This window comes from Vombatus ursinus, unplaced genomic scaffold (genome assembly GCF_900497805.2).
Source record: "Vombatus ursinus unplaced genomic scaffold, bare-nosed wombat genome assembly UNPS02014932.1, whole genome shotgun sequence".
Lineage (NCBI taxonomy): Eukaryota > Metazoa > Chordata > Mammalia > Diprotodontia > Vombatidae > Vombatus > Vombatus ursinus.
The window spans coordinates 7,691,758-7,712,717 of NW_020954710.1; the positions used below are offsets into that span (position 1 = coordinate 7,691,758).

General features: G+C 46.2%; 1 protein-coding gene across 2 annotated transcripts in view; it reads left to right on the plus strand.

The window, feature by feature from the left end:
• The first annotated feature begins 370 nt into the window (after positions 1-370).
• Positions 371-20,960, plus strand: part of GPR157 (G protein-coupled receptor 157) — a 37,714-nt gene continuing 17,124 nt past the window's right edge. For both annotated transcript variants that reach the window (XM_027843924.1, XM_027843925.1), the window contains exons 1-2: positions 371-1,326; positions 20,428-20,641. In XM_027843924.1, coding sequence (XP_027699725.1) covers positions 932-1,326; positions 20,428-20,641 — 609 coding nt within the window. In that variant the 5' untranslated portion in view covers positions 371-931. The remainder of the gene's footprint in view (positions 1,327-20,427; positions 20,642-20,960) is intronic.

The following is a 20,960-nucleotide window of genomic DNA, read 5'->3' on the forward strand; positions in this document are numbered from 1 at the left end:
TGACTTGAACGGAAAGCACCTGCTTCTTGTTTAGCTGACAAAGGGCAAGGGGGCCACACACAGCAAAGGGCTCCCTGCCCGTGGAAAAAGGAAAAGAAAGTGAAAAGAATACGTTTCAGAAACGTCAAGCCTTTCCAGAAGGGTGGCGGGGGCCTTCTCTTGGTGAGACGTCCATGGAGCACGCCGTGGTTGCCCGAGGATCGCAGCAGCAGCAGCAGCAGCAGCAGCTGTGGCCAGCTGAGCCACGAGGACCCGGACGGGGCGGGGCCGAAGCGGGATAGGGGCGGGGCCGAGCCGAGCGCCGGCCGAGTCCTGGGCACAGCCCAGGCCGGGGCTACGGCTCACATGACGCCGCTGCCCCGCGGCCAGAGGGGGCGGACTGGAGGGTCCGGGAGCGTGGCGCTGGGACTGGAGCAGTTAGAGCGGCCGCCTGTCGGGGCCCGCCAACCACCACCCCGCACCCCTCAGCTCCAGCCGCAGCAGCAACAACTGGGAGCTTTCTCTGGCTGAGGTTCCTGGGCCCCTTTCCCCACTCCTTCCGTCCTGCCCCCCCCACCTCCCTTTTCTCTCCCCGACTTCTCCCTTCTTCAGGCTCCCAGCTTCTGCCCCCCTCTGGCCCCTTTGTTCAGCTTCCCTTCTCCCTACTTCTTCCTGGGCTCCCTTTCCCGATCCCTTACCCCCCCATCCCCCCACCCCAGCCCTTTCCACTTTCCGTCTTTCCTCAGGACCCCCTTAGCTCTTTCTCTCCAGCCGCTTCATTTCCCATTCTTTCTTCTTGTCCTTCATCGTCCGGCACTCCAACAGCATCTTTCCTCGATCCCCATCTCTCACCCCTCTGTGACTCCCATTAATTAGCTCCTCTCCTTTCCTCCCCCGGCTCTCCGCTCCTGGAAGCTCCTCTTCCCACAGCCCCTTTGCTCCTTCTTCGGCCATGCTGCGCCCCTCGAAGTCTGCACCCCCGACCGAAGTCTATCCTTCGGAGAAGATCGTGGTCCTCCTGTCCTGCGTCCTCTCCTTCCTGGGCTCCAGCCTCCTCATAGGCACCCATGCCCTGTGGCCGGACCTGAGGAGCCGCGCTAGGCAGCTGCTCCTCTTTTTGTCCTTGGCTGACCTGCTCTCTGCCGCCTCCTACTTCTATGGGGTCCTCCAGGACTTCCAGGACACCACTTGGGACTGCGTGGTGCAGGGAGCCCTCTCCACCTTCGCCAACACCAGCTCCTTCTTCTGGACCGTTGCCATCGCGATTTACTTGTATGTCACCATCGTCCGCAGCAGCCAGGGCCCCTGGGCTGGGACTCGCCTCCTGTATTGCTTCCACCTCATCAGGTGGGTCGTGGCTCCTGTGTTGTTTTGCCCAGGGAGCGCCCCTCCTCTCCCCTTTCCCTGCAGGAGTCATGTTTTTACAAAGGGCCCCTTCAGTGTAAACTCCGTGTGGGCAGGCACAGCTTCCCTTTTGTTAGAACACAAGTCTAGCTCATAAAAACTTGATGATTCGTGGGGGGAAAGGGTGTTATCCTTCACCTAGTATTATAGATTGCTCTCTTAAAGTAGTTCCAGGCAGTATTCCGGAGGAAAGAGGAGGCTTGTTCTCCTGGGCTTGAAAGGGCAAGTTGAAGAAACAGGAGTCGTCTTACTGGAAATAAAAACGTCCAGAAAGATACTCTCCTAATGAAGGATAGAAGGATAGATAGATGGACAGACAGACAGACAGACAGGTAGACTGAGGTGGACAGACAGGTAGATAGAAGAGACAGGTAGACAGACAGATGGATAGACAGATGGATGATAGATTGATAGATGATAGATAGATTATAGATCAGTTCAATTACTATACCAGCTACCGTGTCAAGCAGAATGAGCAGCTAAGGGAGTTTAGCTGTGTTAGAAGTCGTGTTCTCCCTTGGAGGAAGTCTTCAAGTAAAGGCTGTAAGCCCACTTACAGAGTGAATGGTAGAGGGGATTCCTTTTTGCATAGGATAAATAGACTTGGAGCTCGAAGTGACTTCCGAGGCCATCGAGACCCAGCCCCTCATTTTCCAGAAGAAGCCACAGAACTGGGGATGGTGTCAGTGTCCCACCTCCACACGCATGCTCGCCTAAGGAGCGTGACCAAGGTCAGGTCAGAGGAGAGGTCAGTAGCATGGCCAGCCTTGAGGTTTTTTGCTTTGTTTTGTTTTGTTTTTCTATTTAAGGTAGGAAGAGGGAGCAGGAGTAAGGTTCTAACTTTTAAAAGTTGTTGAGTGGTTGCCCTCATAGGGAATTTGTCCAGCTTGGCTATGTAGAGGTGGTCCTCCGATAAAGAAAGCCCTGAAAGGACGGTCTAATGGAGTTAGTGCTAAAAGAGACCCTAGAAGTCATCTGGTCCAACCCCTCCCTTTCACAGATGAGGCCCATAGAGGTGACCACCCCTACCTCTGATGCTTTTACTACTTCTTTGACTGTAAGCTAGCCACTGAATTTCCCTGGGTCCCAGTGTCTTCTGTTAGAAAACAAGGGGGTGGAATAGATAGCCTCTGGGTTCCCTTACACCTCTGGATCTATAAAACTCCGTCTTTTCCAAGGTTATGCGTGTTAAAAGTGGAACAGCTGGGATTTGAACCCAAGTCCCATTTCAAAATAAAGTTCTCTTTTGATTTCCTCCTTTTCTCTCTCCCTCTCTCCCTGTCTTTCTTCATCTCTTCTGTCTCCTTCTCTTCTTCTCTCTCTCCTCTTCTCTCTCCCCCTCCCTTTCTTCTTCTCTCTCTCTCTCTCTGCCCCCTCACTCCCTAATGAGAAGTGGTTGACCTCTCACCAGTGACTCAGTTGAGATAATTTTGTAAAGGGCTTAGCACAGAGCCTAGAACATTGGTGCTTAACATGCTAGTTCCTTCCCCATTATTCAAAGCCCGTCCAACCCTTAGCGCTATAGCCTCCTACCCCAGATAAGGATTTATGGATGGAGGGGGAAAGCTTTGACCAAAGGATCCCTGATAACAGAGCTGGGAAGCACACTGTGTTTCTTTGATGTCTGTCCTTTCCATTACCTTTCCTTACCCTGTGCCGCTCTTCCCAGTGCATTCAATCTAAGGAATCCATCAACCACCTGTCAAGGGAAAAGTGAGTTACTAACCCGTGTAAGAACAGTTGTTTTCAAGGCCAATGTCCTGGGCAGCATGGTGAAGTACCCAGAGGGCCAACTTTGCTTGGGGTCTGGAGAACTGGACACTTGAGACACTTAGCAGCTCTGAGAGCTTCTTCATCTGTAAAATGGGAAAATAATCTTTGCGCTATGGACCTCACACAGATCACAGGACTGTTGTAGAGAAAAACACTTTGTCACTTTAAATTTCTACTGAAATATGAAATATGATTAGTGAGTATCAATCAGGCCATCCAATCCACTGGCATTTATTAAGCACCTACTTTGTGCTAGGCTTTGGGGATATGAAGACAAAAATGCAAAAATGGTACAGTCCCTTGCCCTGAGAAAGCTTACATTTTCTGAGGGGAGACAACATGAATGTTTGAGAAATGTTCTGAAAGACAAGGTATCATCTACTGGGGCAGTAGAATAAGCGAATCAATGGGCTGGGCTTGGAGTTAGGAAGACTAGATTGGAATCCGTCCAGCGCTGTGCTGGAGGCGGCTCAAACCGGGCTGATTTCAATGTGAACATTTATACCTCAAAAAATCAGCAAATGCTATAGATCGGGTCTTGGTTTATCGTTTTGCTGATTGTCTAGACTTAACAAAGTGATGGAGAAAATGTTAATGATGCAGATTGAACTTAAAAGTGTGTTGTATCTACCTTTTTTTATTTTTGGAGAGCTGGTTGTTAAACATTTACCAGCACATCCCTGAATCCATTACTTGACAACGTGTTAGCCTTGTGACTTTGGGTAAGTCACCTGACCTTTGACCCTTCAGCAACTCCCCCAGGTCTCATACAAATTTGTTTCACCAAAATTTTTTGTTTTCATGGAGCCAATTAACTTTAAGGAGAGTATTTACTGAGGCATATAGCATTGATCAGAAGAGGAATAGCAAGAATGAGGGATGGGTAAAAGCAGACAGCCCTAATGGCTCCACTGGGATCTGAGTTAAAAGAAAAAAAGGCGCAGAGGAAGTTCTTAGCTAGGGTGGGAGACTCTTCTATGAAGGACCCATGGTAGAACATGAACAAGAATCCCACAGGATGTGTAGGGCAGGCAGGTGGGATGGTGTAAAGAATTCTGGGTTGGGACTTTGGGAACTGGGTTTGAATTATTACTGTGCTGCTTAGACAGTTTCTTCATCATAAAAGGAGATCTGAATGTGGGTAATCCCTGAGGCTCTTTCTAGCCCGGGTCTGTATTTCTGTGAAGCAGCTGGCTAGATAGCAATGTAGATACAGCTCTGCCTCTGGAATCCGGGAAGACCTGAATTCAAACCCTGCCTCGGACACTATCTGTGTGACTGAGCGAATCACTTAACCCATTTGCCTCAGGGCCCTTATCTATCAAATGGGGACAATAATTGCGCTTACCTCCCAGGGTTGTCAGGATAAAATAAGATGTTTGTAAAGTGCTTCGCAAACTTTAAAATACTATGTAAATGCTGACTGTTATTATTATTATCCCCAGCCTGGGGGAACTATCTTGTAGCCAGTTGATAGGTAAGTCACAGTGCTGGAGGCAGGAAGTAAGTTCCCTGGACATCTCTGTTCCTTCAATCTTTTCTGTCCCTTATTCCAATCACAATAGATATGGGCCTTTCAGGGAATATCTTGTCTCACAGTATTTATCATTCAACAAATATTCATTGAAGACATATACATGTTTGGCAGAGGGCTAGACCCTGAGGATCCAAAGACAAAAATGAACTGTCCCCTGCCTTCAAGGCCTTTACATTCTGATGGGGGAGACAACATATAAACAGATAATTGGAAAGCATTTTTTGAGCACCTACTATGTGCCAGGCACTAGGGATACACATACAATCCCTACTCAAAGAGTTTACATTCTAAAGTAGATAAGCAACTGTCTGAAGAGGGAGTATGAACTGAAAGCTACTGGGGTGGTGGGGAAAAGCTTCCCACTGGGACCTGGGACCTGATTTGAGCCCATTAGGGAGTGCAGGTTTCTAAAAGGCAGAGATGAAGAGGATCTGTATACTACATGCAACATCGTGGAGTCAAGAAATGGGATGCTGAGAGGAGGAAGTAGGCCAGCTTGGCTAGTATGGGGAATGTCAGCAACCAAGAAATATGTATTAAGTGTCTACTGTGTGCCAGGCACTGGACTAATAGCTTGGTTTACAAATGTGGGGGAAAAAACCTCACAAGCTCAAGGATCTTGTAATCTAATGGAAAAAGACAACACACAAAAGAAAGCTGAAGGTGTGGGGAGGCAGTGAGAGCAGGTGAGGAGTACACCTGTCAAGGCATGATGGGAAAAGTAAGAGAAATCCAAAATGAGCACTACCAGGATGGGAGGGAGGAGATTCTGTCCTGTGCCCCTTCCTTAAGTGGAAGTTTGAGGTTCCACTCTCAGGGGTGGGGAACCTGCAGCCTCGAGGCCCAAGTGTGGCCCTCTAGGTCCTCAAGTGCGCCCCTTTGACTGAATCCAAACCTCCCAGAACAAATCCCCTTAATAAAAGGATTTGTTCTGTAAAACTTGAATTCAGTCAAAAGGCCAAGGACCTAGAAGGCCACATGCGGCCTTAAGGCCAAAGGTTCCCAGACAGAGGGGCAGGGGGTCCTGATGAGATGTGAGTACTGAAGCTAATTGGATCTTGCAGAATGAGATTTTCCAATGAAGAGGTTCCTTCCTGGGGGGCATGGTGGAGAAATCCAAAACGAGTGCAGCCAGGTAGAAAATGAGATGTCCGAGGAGATGAGTGTGTGAAGAGAAAGAGAGTAATGTAGGGGGGAAAAAACCTCTGGAAAGGGAAGCTGTGACTGTGGTAGGAAGGAAAATATCTTTGAAAGACTTCAGAGCTCTGACCAACAAAGTGACCACTTAGGACTTCAGAGGACTGATGACCAAATCTGCCTCCCATATTTTGGCTGAAAAGTAATGGGCCAGAGGTATGTAATGAAACATACATTTTCCTGACTTAACCAATGTGGTAATTTGTTTAGCTTGCTTATACTTATTTGTTACCAGGTAGAGGGCTTCTATTTAGGGCTTGGGGGGAGTTTAATGGGTAATGATAGAGATTTTTTTTTTAAAGAAAAGAAAATCAATAAAAAATTAAATACACAGAAGGAAAAAAAATCGAGAGACACATGGTAATTACTGTCATGTTAAATTTAGTATACACCTTTTGTTTTAGAAAAAATAGAAGTTTATGGTTTCGTGAACTGTATTTTTTATTTCTTCTTGCTTTACTGAAATGTTCGTGTTGGGTGATGGTTGTTAAGCTTGTAATAAAAAAGGAAATTAAAAAAACAGAAAAGTAAGCAAAGTAGGTTGGAGCCAGACTGTGAAGAGTTTCACACTCTAAGCAGAGGAAGTTAATATTTTATTCACAATAGGGGGCCCCTGAAGGTTATGGAGAGAGACTTGGTCAGACCTGTGTGTCACAATCCATTTGACAGCTGTTCAGAGGAAGACAGATTGGATGCAAGAAGTAGATAAACCCATTAGGAAGCCACCGTGATACTTCTCAGAAATGCTGTTATCAGCATCACGTTTAGAATCATGATTTTTTTTAAAAAATCTCTGCTTGGATTTAAGCTTGCTTAGGTCTCTTCTTTCTCTGTGTTGCAGAGGGACCACAAGGTTGTTCTTCTCTTTTTCTTTCCTGTATCAATAAGCTTCTAAGAAGTGAGGTTAATAGGTAGCTAAAAGGAACACTAAACGTTTGGATGGAGTTGTCTTGACAGGAGGGACGACGAGGGCGCTGGCTCGGTCTGCCTTGGAGGTTGCGGTACCTGCTAAAGCCTCTCACATTTGCCCCTAGTTAGGATCACAGACTTTACAGTTAGAAGAGCTGGGCCGGCCTTCAAGGTGCAAAAAAATCCTTTGGTGGTTGGCTGCTGTCTCAGCCCGTGCTGAGCTGAGCTCGGAGCTTGAAGGTGAAGCTTTGTGTGACTGATTTTTTCCCTCTTTTCTCATCGCCACAGCTAAGTGCTCCAAGCAGCTTGCTCACTCCTAATGATTAGACTCTTTCTGTTCCAAACTTGAGTCTGTCTCTAAGAGAGGAAAAGGGACTTGATGAAGACTTTGCTCCCAGGGGTCTATCCGACCCAACAGCTGCCTGACTCGAAAGACACAAGATGACAATAGCTTATGTTAGCTCGCTAGTACTTTAAGGTTTCCCAAGCAACATAGGAAGAAACCCTGGGAAGGATAGCTCCCATATTTTTATAGATGAAAAAACTCAGGTTCCATTGAAAGAACACTTACGATGGAGTCAGAGGTTTGGCTCCTAATGCCCTTCATAACCTGGCCTCTTATTACCTTTCCATTCTTCTTACACCTTACTCCCCTCCACGTACTCTGTGATCCAGTGACGCTGGCCTCCTGGCACAGAGCACTCCAGCTCCTGCCTCTACAGCTTTTATCTGCCTGTCCCTCATACCTGGAAAGCTCTCCCTCTTTATCTGCACCTCCTGGCTTTCTTTACGCCCCAGCTAAAGTCCCACCTTCTGCAGGAAGCCTTTCCTGATCCCTCTTAATTTTAGTGCCTTCCCCCATTCAGTATCTTCGATTTTTCCTATATACGGTTTGTTAGTACGTAACTGTTTGCATGGTATCTACCCCATTAGGCTGTGAGCTCCTTGGGGGAGGGACGACTGCTTTTTACCTTCCTTTGATCTCCAGGGCCTAGCAGTGCCTGGCATTTAATAAATGCGTGTTGGCTGGCTGACCTCTAACATCCTTTTCAACTCTAAATCTAGGCTTCTAAACCTTCAAACCTGCCCTCTGCTCTTATTTCCCACTTAAGCTCCCCCCACCCCAGCCCATGCTTCCAGAGATTAGGCAGTTTGGTCCAAAGGGGAAGGAAAAGAGAGAGAATAATTATTTATATAGCATCTATATGCCAGGCACTATGCTAGCCACTTTACAAATATTATCTCATTTGATCAAAGGGATCTCAATGGCCCAAACTTCAACCAATCCCCTGAAAATCAACGATATTTCACAATGTCATTTAACATTTTAAAGGCTGCTATTGCCAGGGAGGTGACTTACTTTTCTCCGTCTGTATCCTTCATGCCTAGACTGGGCTGGGTTCAGAAACTCTTACCCAGGGCTTCTCTGGTCTGGCTTTTGTATCACAACTGACTCATGCACAAATAAGTAGGTGTGAGAATAGGGCCCCAGAAAGTCAGAACCTGTGTACCTACCTTAGTCACCCCCTTTACCTTCCTTTCCACCCAGCTTAATCCCCAAAAACTAAACCTACCACTTCTTTTGACTTCCAGAAAAGTAAAGTTGGTAGGACTCTTGGATGGTAATAATTATAACAACAGTACTGTTTCTAGCTATGGGTCATTGAAAAGATGAGATACAATAATGATGGTGTTGATAGTAATTTTATAGCATTTTAAGGTTTACAAAACTCTTTAAATACATTTTCTCATTTGAGTTCTGAACAGCTTTATGCACACCCCCATTTTACAGTTGAGAAAACTGAGGCTCAGAGGGGTCAAGTGACTTGCCCAGGGTCATTTAGCTAGTAAGTAGGCTTTAACCTTAGGTTTTCTAGATTCTAAGTCATCCTAGGATAATTTTGTCACAGATTTAGAGTTAGAAGGGACCTTAGGAGCTGTCTAGTTCAGCCCATTTTAGAGAGAGGAGATTGAGGCACAGAGTGGTTAAATGACTTGTTTTAAAGTCACTCAAATAGGAGTAACACTCCTAGGGCTCTCATGCTGCTTTTCATCCTTGTCATTAGTCATGAACCTTATTATTAAGTACCAACTCTGTCTAGGATGGTGTACTAGGCACTAGATGTGGAGAGAAGGGTGTGGCCTGGTCTCAGCCTTCAAAGAGTTTACAATTTTACTTGAGTGACTTAGTATCGAATTTATTGGAGTCACCTCTAGGTTTTTTCTGGAGCTGTTCTGGGAGCTGAGGGCACAGACATCCAATCCTTGCCCTCAAGGAGGTTATATTCTACTGGACCCTAGAAAAGTGACTTCTCTTCTGGCTTTCCTTTCTCCTGCTTTTCTTGCTTTTGATGGACTTTGGGAAGAAGTCATTAAAATGTCTGACTCATCAGGTAGAAGGGGTGAGAAGGAATAGCCATGGGTCAGTGACATCTTGGTCACCCTATTCATTTCGAGATTAAAGTATCCAGGGAGATCGACGGTAGGAGATTTGTTTCTAACTCTCTGGAATGCCCAGTTTTGCCATTGAACAAAGTGCAAATTAAAAAGAAAAAAACCCTTGGTTCAAGCACAAGCTATTTCTCCTCAGCAGGGATTCTCAAGGAATTTTTCCTGCTTAGGAAACTCGTCAAAAGGATAACCAAAAAAAAAAAAAAAAAAAGGAGGGGGGAGGGAGAATGCTGTACTGGGCTTCCTTTTTCTGACTGTGAGAGATAACTTGTCTGTTCAAATCTGATTAGGCACACACACAAACCCACCCTGCAGACCTACGCACTGAGTGACCTCTGCTGTAGACTGAGCGTAGTTGGGAAAATTTATGTCCCCAGCTCTTTCTCAGTCCTCGGTACTTAGATTGTTTTATCTGTCCTGGAAAACAGGACAAGAGGATTAAGGAAAAACCAGCTGGACAAGTTCCATTCTTTGTTGACCTAGATCCTCCCCTAGTCAATTGGTTGCTAAGGACTACCCCCCCACCCAGGTCTTTTCTGTAATAGTGATAGTATAATAACGGCTATTTCCACAACGCCTTCAACTTTGCAGAGTGTTTTCTGGGATGAGATCTCATTTGAAACTCACGACTACCATGGAAAGTGGGATGAGGGAAGTGAGGTCCAGAGAGGTAGTGACTTGCCCAAGGTCACACAGCCTAGCTGGAAGGGGCTTCCAAAGTGGTTGAGTCCTCTTCCCCTCATCTTACAGATGAAGAAACTGAGGCCAGAGAGACGGTGACTTTCCTAGGGTTGTACACGTAATAAGTAACAGAGTCAGATCCTGTGACACTAAGTTGGGCATTCTTTCCTCTGCGCCCCACTGTCCTAGGCCTCAGTTTCGTCATCTGTAAAATGAGAAGGCATGTAGACCCGGGTGAGGACCATTAAATTCCCCTTAGTTTGTGAGTGCCTTGAGGGCAAAGACTGTCTTCTGCCTCTTTTTGTGTCCCCAGTGCTTAGCACGGTGCTGGGCAAACAGTAGGTGCTTCATAAATGTTTATTAACTGACTGAGGGCCCCTTCCATCTCCAGCTCTGCTATTCTGTTACTATCCCAGGCAGATGAGAATCCATCTTTTTCAAATCTCCCAGGAGGAAGATTCCCCCGGGCCTCCATCCGACGGTTTAGCAATGTTTCCTTTCAGCAAATTCTTACTCTCGAACCTGCCTTTCTGACGCTTTAACTAAGCTCCCCTGCTCTTATTCCAGTGCTCAGCACAGTGCTTGGAACATAGTAGGTGCTTCACAAATGCATATCCCAAAAGGTGATTGTTGTAGTTGTTTTCCAGTCTTTTCAGTCACGTTCAACTCTTCATGACCTTATTTGGCAAAGGTTACTAGTGGGGTTTGCATTTCCTTCTCCAGCTCATTGACAGATAAGGAAACTGAGGCAAACAGGATGAAGTGACTTCCCTAGGGTCACGCAGCTGGTGAGTGTCTGAGGCTGGATTTGAACTCAGATCTTCTTGACTCCATGCCTGGTGCTCTATCCACTGCGCCGCCCAGCTGTCCATCAAAGGGTGATGAGATAAGGAATTTAAAGAAGGCCCAGCTTTCTTTGAGGGTTGTAAGAAAATATTTCTTGTACTAGAAATAGATATACACATACACACATATTATAATATACATATATATTTCTAGTACAAGGAGTATTAAATATATAGTATATAGACACATACATATTTCTAGTACAAGGAGTGTATATATATATATATGTGTATGTGTATATACGCATATATGTGTGTATAGGTATATATATTTTATGCAATGTATCTTTCTTCCCTTCATCCATTGTGCATTGGAGCAATGTGGCATACTGGTGGTTATGGTGCTGGCCTTCCTGTTAGGCGGACTGCATCAAAAGCCCTATCAAATTTACTTCATTCAAATAAACATGTATTAAGCACCTACTGTGTGCCAAGCACAGTGCAAAGTGCTGGCTTGTTGTAAGAACAGCATTTGACAAAGAGAAATGGGTGTAGGTGATCTATTATTGTTATTATTTATTGTCATTGTTCATATTTGCTGTTGTTAATCTCTGTATCTCTGATGCAAAAAATGTTTGTAAGGAAAATGTCAGTCCTGGCTCCTCAGATAGCGTGGTATTATTCAGCCTGAGTCATTTAGCTTTCATGTGAATCAGGCGACACCCTAGGAATTCCACAGTGATTTGCCCAAAGCTGGATTGTCTTCAAGCGGCCAATTAACTTTGGGCAGGGAGGGCCTGTCTGTTTGTAAGGGTTTCCCTAGATCAGAAAAGGAGATGGGTGGGTCATGTGACCAAGGGTAAGGGTGGACGTCAAAGTGCCCCCTCAGCACCACCCGAATGAGACATAGGCTTCCGTCCTGGTGAGTGGACGCTCTGTGAAGAAGAGTTCCTGGGAGAAGATGGACAAGAATCAGGGTTGCTTCTGCATTGGTGGAACACTCCATCCTGGATTCCCAGGCACTGATGCCATCCCACTTCCCTTCTGTATTTTTATCTCTGTCCCAGTAGCACCAACCCTCAGGAGTCTTTGTACGCCTATGGCTGAGGGACATGGCAACGCTAATTAACCATTTCCCGTTGGAGGAAATGCTGAGGCCAGCATGGTTACTGTCCCTGAGTCTGGGCTCTTTTCCTTGGAATCAGCTTCCCACAGGCCCAGATAGAGTTAGTAGAGGAAAAAAAAGTCTCCAGCTTTCCACAGGCCCAGATAGAGTTAGTAGAGAAAAAAAAAAGTCTCCTTACCGGCAAAAGGTGAGTTGACACTTTAAAAAAAAAAAAAAAAAGCAAATATTAGCACACACAAAAACATACTCTCCCAGTGTCCCCAAAATAAATTGTTCCTCTGTTTGAACAGTTCCATGGGGAGCAAGGGTCAAGTGTATTCATTCGAGAGCTGGCTTTTTAGCTGATGTCTGGAGCTCAGCTTTGGTGTTTGTCATTCACTAGTCGTGTTGCAAGGGGTCGGGGTCCGCTGGCCCTGGTATTGTGTTTTCTTTCAGTGTCCAAGATAGAATCGAGTTAATAGCTTGCTCGGCTCTGTCCTACTGGGCTTTGTCCTTGTTGGTGGCTTCCCAGATCTCCGCCAACGCTAAGACTCTCTGACTCTGAGCAATTTGGCTACTAAACTAGCATTTAAAAAATGCCACAAACTCATTGGTGCCTTTTATCATTTCTAAGTATACCACTTGCCCCAAGTGGAATCCTCCTTCATTATCAAAAACAGTTAAGCCAAAATAAGCAGCGCCTCGACCTCATTGCGTGCTGAATTTTGCTGTGTCTCTCTGCTGAGGGGTCCCCTGGAACCATTTTTGTTTTTTCTGTTACTCATAGTTTAGCTTCCTTTTAGTGATCTATTGATTTCCACTGTGTCCCTTGTTCTGCTGGTTCTGCTTACTTTGCTCTTCATCTGTTCTCAGAAGTCTTTTCAGGCTTCTCTGATTTCCTCATGTAAATTTCTTCCTCCCCAGTGATATTCTATTCACACTCATATAGCACAATCTTTTTTTCAACCACTCCCCAAAACTTTGTTTTCCAGGTCTTTTGACCTATATTCTTTGAGATGAGGATGGGACAGAATTGAAAGTTAGGCTAAGATCATGTGACCTTCAGGATTACTGGGTCCAGCATGGCCATTTTATAGATAAGGAAACTGAGGCCCAGAGACAGGAATTCATGGTTACAGATAGCATGAGTGAAATGGGAAGAGTGCAGCGTTCACCAGAGACCTGGATTCAAATCCTGCTTCTCATTCTTACTAACTGTGTGACTATAGGCTGGATAGATTTAGAGCCAGAAGGGACCTTAAAAGATTATCTAGGGGCAGCGAGGTGGCGCAGTGGATGGAGCACCGGCCCTAGGTTCAGGAGGACCTGAGTTCAAATCCGGCCTCAGACACAAAACACTTACTAGCTGTGTGACCCTGGGCAAGTCACTTACCCCATTGCCTAGCCAAAATAAAAAGGTTATCTAGTCCAGGGCTTCTTAAACTTTTTCCACTCACGACCCTTTCAGCACTTCTTAAACCGTGAGTCGTGACCCCATATGGGGTTATGACCCACAGTTTAAGAAGTGATAATTCTAGTCCAGCTCTCCTCCTTTTGCAGCTGAGGAAACTGACGCCTAGAGAAGTGACTTGCTTAAGGTCATACAGTTAGTTATAGGCAGAATTGGGATTTGAACTCAGATCTTGTGACTCCTTTGAGCATGCTGCTGGCTTACTGTCCTTAGATCCTCTGTTTTCTCATTAATTGGTCCAATTTATCTTAAAGCCTTCAGAGAAAAGTGCCCTGGACCAGTAGGTCAGGCTGCACTGGTTTATCTGATCTGACAGGGTTTTAATTTTCTCATCCACTGCCCAGCCCATTTCTAAAGAGGGAGAGTAATTGTGAGAAATTGCCTTCATTGTGAAAATGAAGGTGAGAATGTGCTGTCTACAGTCATCAGGGAAGCTTAAAGCCTAAAGCTGGTAGTATTCATTATGTCAGTGGTCAGGACCCATGAGGATGTCAGGGTGGGGGCTCCTACCACCTTTGTGCTTTAGTGTATGTTATAGGAGTCATTAACAACCCTGTTTCAGAAATCTGTGTCCGAGAGGTGAAGATACCGACTGCTACTTGAAGCAGTAAATCTCAGAGGTAGGATTTGAACCCAGCTCTTCTAGACTGTAAGTCCAACAGGGTTTCTCAGATGAGGCATCGGTGTATAAGTGGGAGTTATTATGGAGAGGCAGCCCCCTCCAGTGGAAGGAGCTCAGGATTGGGAGTTAAAAGTTCTGGGTTTGCTGGAAAGACTTGTATGGTCTGATGCTGAGTGAAATGAGCAGAACCAGGAGAACACTGTAGGTTATCTTTCTGCCCTCAGGGGAATTAAGAAAAAAAAAATACTTCCTGCTAGGAACGTTGGGGATACCTGCTGAGGCATGTTGGAAGGGGAGGGGAGTCTTGGACAGCTTGAGAAAAAGTGAGGAAGGGACCAGATCTAGTCCAAAGGCCTCATTTTACAGAAAAGGAAATTGAGGCCCGGAAATGAAGTGCCTTACAGAAGGTCACGCAGGCATTCTGATTCCAGGATCATAGAGGGTAACTAATTTTCACCCCCCGCCGCCTTGCATTGGACATTTGAGGAAGCTGGAACTGAGAGGTGACCTGCCCAAGGTCACATAGTAAGTGCCAGAGGAAACTGAGGCCCATCGAGATGGGGCCTCAAGAATGTCCCTGGACCTTGAAACTTCCCTGCTCTCTGGGAGGTGGAGGTGGCACCAGCGGGGTGCCACGATGCTGGGACTGTGAGAGGCGAGCCCTGAGTGTGCCAGAGACTGCTCCGACTCCCTGATGAGGTATAGCTCACGAAGTGTCAGGTGCTCCTTTAGGAAAGGAGTCAACCCAAGCTGTGAGGTTTAACTTGACCTACAAGTACTTGTTAGATGGCCTCAGGCTGCTAAATTCACTTACTGCTTTAAAGAGGAAGATGTTTGTCCAGGGACAAGCTGACCTGAAATCCCAGACCCGTTCTTGGCCCTGGAGCCTGGGGGAGGACTGCAAGTTCCTCTTGGGCCTCTAGGACTGGAGGCCTTGCCAGCCTCTCCTCCCCCCGCCCTGCCTCCCTCTGACTGCTGATTGAAAGCACAGGACTGAGCTGGTCACTCCCCTACTCCAGGGGCCTGGGATGACATGACACACACTCTCCTCTGTTTGTCATTTCAGGCCTTTGCCAGGCTGCTCCAACGCACCCTTGTAGACTTACTACACCGTTGCATCCTTCACATTCAGTCTATTCCAGCCACACCAGCCTCCTGGCCTCTTCTCTACACCAGACGTTCCCTGTGGGGCCTCCCGGCATCTCTCCAAGCTGTCTCTGATGCCTGGGATTCACTCCCTCCCCACCTCTGCCTCCTCTTCCATCTGGAGCTTCCTTCAACGTTAAGGAGGCCTTTAGGGCAGCCAGATGGTGCAGTGGATAGAGCACGCAGCTTGCAGTTAGGAAGACCTGAGCTCAGATGTGGTCTCAAATACTTACTAGTTCTGTGACCCTGGGCAAGTCACTTAACCCTGTTTGCCTCAATTTCCTTGTTGTAAAATGAGCTGGAAAAGGAAATGGTAAACCACGCCAGTATCTGCGAAGAAAACCCCAGATGGGGTCATGGAGAGTCAGACACCACCGAAATGATTGAAGAAAAAGACGAGGCCGTTCTTCATCTCCCCAGATCAGTGTTTCCCCCTGAAAATTATTTTGTACCTTCTGTCTATAACCTGTTCATGCCTTTTATGTGTGCTGTTATAGCTATCATAGTGCCTGGCACATCGTTAGAACTTAATAAACGCTTTTTGGTCAATGTTGTTTCCCCTACCTTCATCCTCAGTAGACTCGAAGCAACTTGAAGGCAGGGCTGTTTGGTTTTCTCTAAGCCTCTGTTCTCCTCATCTCTAAAATGGAAGTAATAGCACGAGGCTGTTGTAAGGCTCAAATCATGGGAATAAAATACTTTACGAATCCTAAAGTGCCATGTTTGTTGTTGACAACTCATTACAGTCACATCCTGCTCTTTGTGACCCCATCTGGGGTTTTCTTGGCAGAGGTCCTGGAGTGGTTTGCCATTTCCTCCTCCGGCTCATTTTACAGATGAGGAAACTGAGGCAAAAAAGGTTAAGTGACTTGCCCAGGGTCACACAACTAGTAAGTGTCTGAGGCCACATTTGAACTCAGGTCCTCCTGACTCCAGGCCTAGTGCTCTATCCGCTGCACTGCCTAGCTGCTCTCAAATTGCCATCTAAATGTTGACTATTATTACAATGATGATTTTGTCTTTGTAACCCCAGCACTTGCCATGTAGTAGGCGATTAATGATTATGAAATTGCGTGACTACTTTTTGGAAATGTAAAGACAGAAGAAACAAGGAAAGAAAGGGGAAGACGATGGAAAGGAAGAAGAAAGGAAAGAAGAAAGGAAGGAAGAAAAGGGAAGAAAAGAAAGGAAGAGAAAGAAAAGGAAGGAAGGAATGAAAGAAAAAGGAAGGAAGGAAGAAAGGGAAGGAAGAAAATAAAGGAAGGAAAGAAAGAAAAATGAAGGAAGAAAAGTATTAAAAAGGATTAAATACCTACTGTGTGCCAGGCACTGGCTAAATGCTTTACAAATATTACCTCATTTGATTCTCACAACAACCCTGGGAGGTAGGTGCTGATATGATCCCGGTTTTACAGATGAAGAAACTGAGACTCAGGGTGATTCAGTGCCTTGCCTGGAGTCACACAGCTGGTGAGTGTAGGAGGCCTGATTTGACCCCAGACTTGCCTTGAGATGAGCTTTCTTTTACATTTCATGTATCTTGCATGTACAGAGTTGGGTGTGTGGGATCTCCCTTATTAGAGTGTAGGCTCCTTGTGGGCAGGGACTCTGTTTTTCCTTTCTCTGTAGCCCCCACGCTCAGCACAGTGCCTGGTGGCAATAAAAGTGCTTAGTCAGTGTTTGTTGACTGACCCCCAAACCCAGCCCTGCCGCTGGTCTGCCGTGCTAGGCTGTGACCGCCCGTCCTCTCTGTCTCCTTGTCCCTTCTCCATCTGTCTTTTTCACAGGCTCCTTAGAAAACTTGTTCTTCTGGCTCTGAAGCCATGGCCTCCTCCCACAGGGGAATCACTCCCCCGACTTCTCCCACATCCTGTCCCTCTTTCCCTCAGAGGGAACAATGAGGGTTCATTGTTGGCAGGGATGAAATCTGCAGACAGAGTTAGGATTAGCCAAGTATGCGGTTTCCCCTCCCTGTGGCCCTCCCCATCCCGACTCCCACCAGATCCTTGTAAATGTAGCTCTTTGTGCAACATTTTTGTGTCAGAATGTTTCTGGGCTTGTCGCTCAATGTTTTCTGAGATGCACAGTGTGCAGGACTCTGCTGTCCCATGTGCCTAAGGAGTGAGGACGATCCCCTTTCCATCATTCTGATAGCGACTGCCAACCCTAGGAATGGTTATGGTGAGGGGAAAAATTGGAGATGAGGGGAAAATGGATGGCCAGCACCCCAAAGGTGGGTAAGTGTGTAAAGTAACCTGGCGTAAGATTTGGGGGGCCCTTGAACATGGATGGGGAAAAATTACAGATTTATTTCAATATAATTACTTTCCTTTGTAATCCTATGTGTTTTATTCTTTGTATTTAAAAATATCATTCTGAGAAGGGGTCCAGAGGCTTCCCCAGACTGCCAAAAGGGGTCTGATCTAAAGAGGCTGGGCCTAAAGTCAGGAAGACTGGAGTTCAAATCCTGCCTCAGACACTTACCAGCTGTGTGACCCTGGGCAAGTCACTTAACCTTTGTCTGCCTCAGTTTTCTCACCTGTAAAATGGGCATAATAATAGCACCTACTTCCCGGGGTTGTTGTGAGGATCTAATAGAAGAGCTATTTGTGCATGTCCCTTGCATGTAGTAGGCAGTATATAAATGCTAGTTATTATTATAAGTGTCTGCAGCAGCATGTATTAAGCACCTCCTGTATGCTTAATGCTAATCTAGGGGCTGGGGATAAAAAGACCAAAAAAAAAAATTCCCAGCCTTTAAGGAGCTTATTTTCTTCTGGTGAAACAAAACCTGTACACAGAGGGAAAAAAAAGTGTATATACAAAGGAATGAACCAAGATGGTGGGAGTGTGAAACAGGATTTGGATTCAGAGGACCTGGGTTTGAATCTCAGCTCTGGAATGCACCACCTGTGTGACCTTGGGTAAGGCCCTTAATCTCTCTGGGCCTCAGTTTCCTCATCTGTCAAATGTACTAGGAGACCTCCATGGTCCCAACCAGTTCTAGACCTATAGTCTATGACCCTAAGTTTTTTATCTTACCCAGACCTCAGTTTCCTCATCTGTAAAATGAAGGGATTTTATAAATGTAAGATGTAAAAAGAGATGTTAAATGAAGGACTAGATGATGTCAGAGGTCTCTGGTTAGCTCTGAACCTGTGATCTTATTAGTCAAGTCAACCAATGTGTATTAAGTGCCTACTGTGTGCCAGGCACTGTGGTGAGAGGTAGAGATGTCAAAAAATGGCAAAAACCAGTCCCCACTGGCAAGAAGCTCACAGTCTGAATTTTATTATACAAAGTAATTTCAAGAGGGAGAGATCACTTAGGCCCGGGGGAAGAAAGGGCTTGTGTAGGAGGTGGTATCTAGAATGCTAAGCATTCTGAGAGAGGGAGGGGGAGAGAGAGAGAGGGAGAAAGGGAGAGACAGGGAGGGAGAGAGAGACAGGGAGGGATGGAGAGAGAAACAGGAAGGGAAGGAGGGAGAGAGAGACAGGGAAGGAGGGAGAGAGAGACAGGAAGGGAGGGAAAGGGAAGAGAGGAGAGTGCTTGTTTGGAGCTGCCAGGGCTTGAGCTATGCTGACATACCCTTCCAGAATGAATGGATGAAAGAGCATTGATTAGGTACCTACGATAATAATAGCAACAACAATAATAATATTATCACATCATGTGTCCAGCACACTGTGCTTAGCCTTCAGGCTATGAATTCGAGCAGTGTGTATTCTTAAAGGGGAAGAAAATGCCAATGGGGAGCAAGAGTTGGAAAGTGGGCTGGGAGGGCCGTGGGCAGGAGATGGGCAGCGTGACTTGGGGGTGGCCAGGCAGTTGCATGGTGGACCCAAAGCTGGGTAAGATGAGATGGATGCTCACCAGTCAGAACTCAAGGGCCTAGAGCCAGTGGTTCAAGTTTGGACTGAAGGAGTTTGGGGTACAGGGTCATCCCCATTGCCAATCTAGCTCTAGCATTTGGGGATGAGGAGAGGTCAGTGGGTAGAAGGAGGGCAACCAGTCATTGGAGGCAGTGCAGTGCAGTGGGTAGAGTGCTGGTCTTGGAGTCAGGAGGCCTTGGGTTGGAGTCCTGCCTCAGACATTGATCAGCTGTGTTACTCCGGGCAAGTCACCCAACTTCTCTGAGCCTCAGTTTCCTCACCTAGAAATTTAGGAGTTTAGACTTAGAAAGGTGACCCGTAGGGTTCCTTCCACCTTTAGATCAAGGATCCAATGATTTCCATCACTTATCTACTTCTTGGGCCTTTGCTGGACTTGGAATCAGTGAACCTCTGGACAGGTCCTTGCTTATAGCACTCAGACTCTCTGGGCCTCAGTTGAATGATTTGTGGGGGGGTAAAAAGGGTTGTCCTAAATGGCCTCTGAAGACCCTTTTCAAATTCACTTTCCCCAAACTGAGCTAAATGAAATAAATAAAATACTTTAAAAAAGAAAATATTTAAAATTTAAAAGTAAAATATTTTAAATTTAAGATAAATACTTAAAATTCAAAATAAAATATTTAAAATTCAAAATAAATATTTAAAATTTTGAAAATAAAATATTTAAAATTTAAAATAAGTAAAAAAGTTGTTTTAAAAAGAAGAAAGCAAAGTGAGCTTATTATCTTCCCCCACCCACCTACCCAACCCTCCTTTCTTTCTGCTTTCCTGTTACTGGGTTTACTGGTTATTATTGGTTTTTGTTTTGTTTTGTTTTGTTTTGTTTTTTTAAGGAACTATTACTGGTTCCTATTACTTTCCTATTTCCACTAGCCTCCCAGGGACCCAGGCTCAAAAACTCAGTGTCATCCTGGACTCTTCATTGGACTCACCTCGCCTCTCCAATATGGCATCCAGTGTTGTCATTTCCACATTTACAACATCTCTCCTGTGTGCCCCCCCTTCTCATCACTCAGACAGCCCTTACCCTTGTGCAGGCCTTCATCCCCTCACACCTGAACTCTTAAAATAACCCCTTAGTTGATCTCCCTGCCTCAAATCTCTCCCCACCCCAATCCAGGTGACCTTCCTAAGGATAGGTGTGGCCAGGTCTCTCTCTTACTTAATAGGAGGCTTCCTGTTCCTTCCAGCATCAAGTCAAAATTCCAGTAGGTATTTAAGGTTTTTGTGCATGTATTTGGCATGCACCTAGTTATATACACGTTGTCTCTGTCATTAGAATGTAAGCTTCTTGAGGGCAGGCGTGGGTCTTGCCTTTCTTTGTATCTCCAGCATTTAGCATGGGGCTGGGCACATAGTCTTTGCTTAATGAATGCTTGTTGACTGGCTGAGTGACCTGAAGCCCCAAGTCAATGGTGCCAGCTTGCCTCAGTCCCTCACTCATGGGATCATTCCTATTTGTTTTCCTCCAAAGCTGGGGCATCCCACTGGCAATCACCGCAGCTGCTGTTGCTCTGAAGAAAATTGGCTATGATGCCTCTGACGTGTCCGTCGGCTGGTGCTGGGTCAACATTGAAGTGGAAGACCGGTTGCTGTGGATGCTGCTGGCAGGGAAGGTCTGGGAGATGCTGGCGTACCTGGTGCTCCCCGTGCTATACATTCTCATCAGGAAGCACATCAGCAGGGCGGTAGGTCCCCAGCCCGGTCACTGAGTGTCCCTGACCAGGGGGATGGTGGCTACCCTAGGAGCACGTACATCCACCTGGGCTCTCTAGGGCTTGATGCGGCTGCTGTGGAAGGTGGCCCTCTGGGGTGGGGTGTGGGGCTGTGGTTTAACAGGGTGAAGGGAATGCCAAGGGTGTGCGTGCTGAGGGGGTGGGAGGGTTGTGCAGTTAAGTCAGTGGTCAGCAGAATCCCATTGGGATGGCTTGGAAAGGCAGGTGAAATCAAGGAACAGACCAGCATTTATTAAGCACTTACTGGTTTTTGTAGAGTTTTTTAATTTTT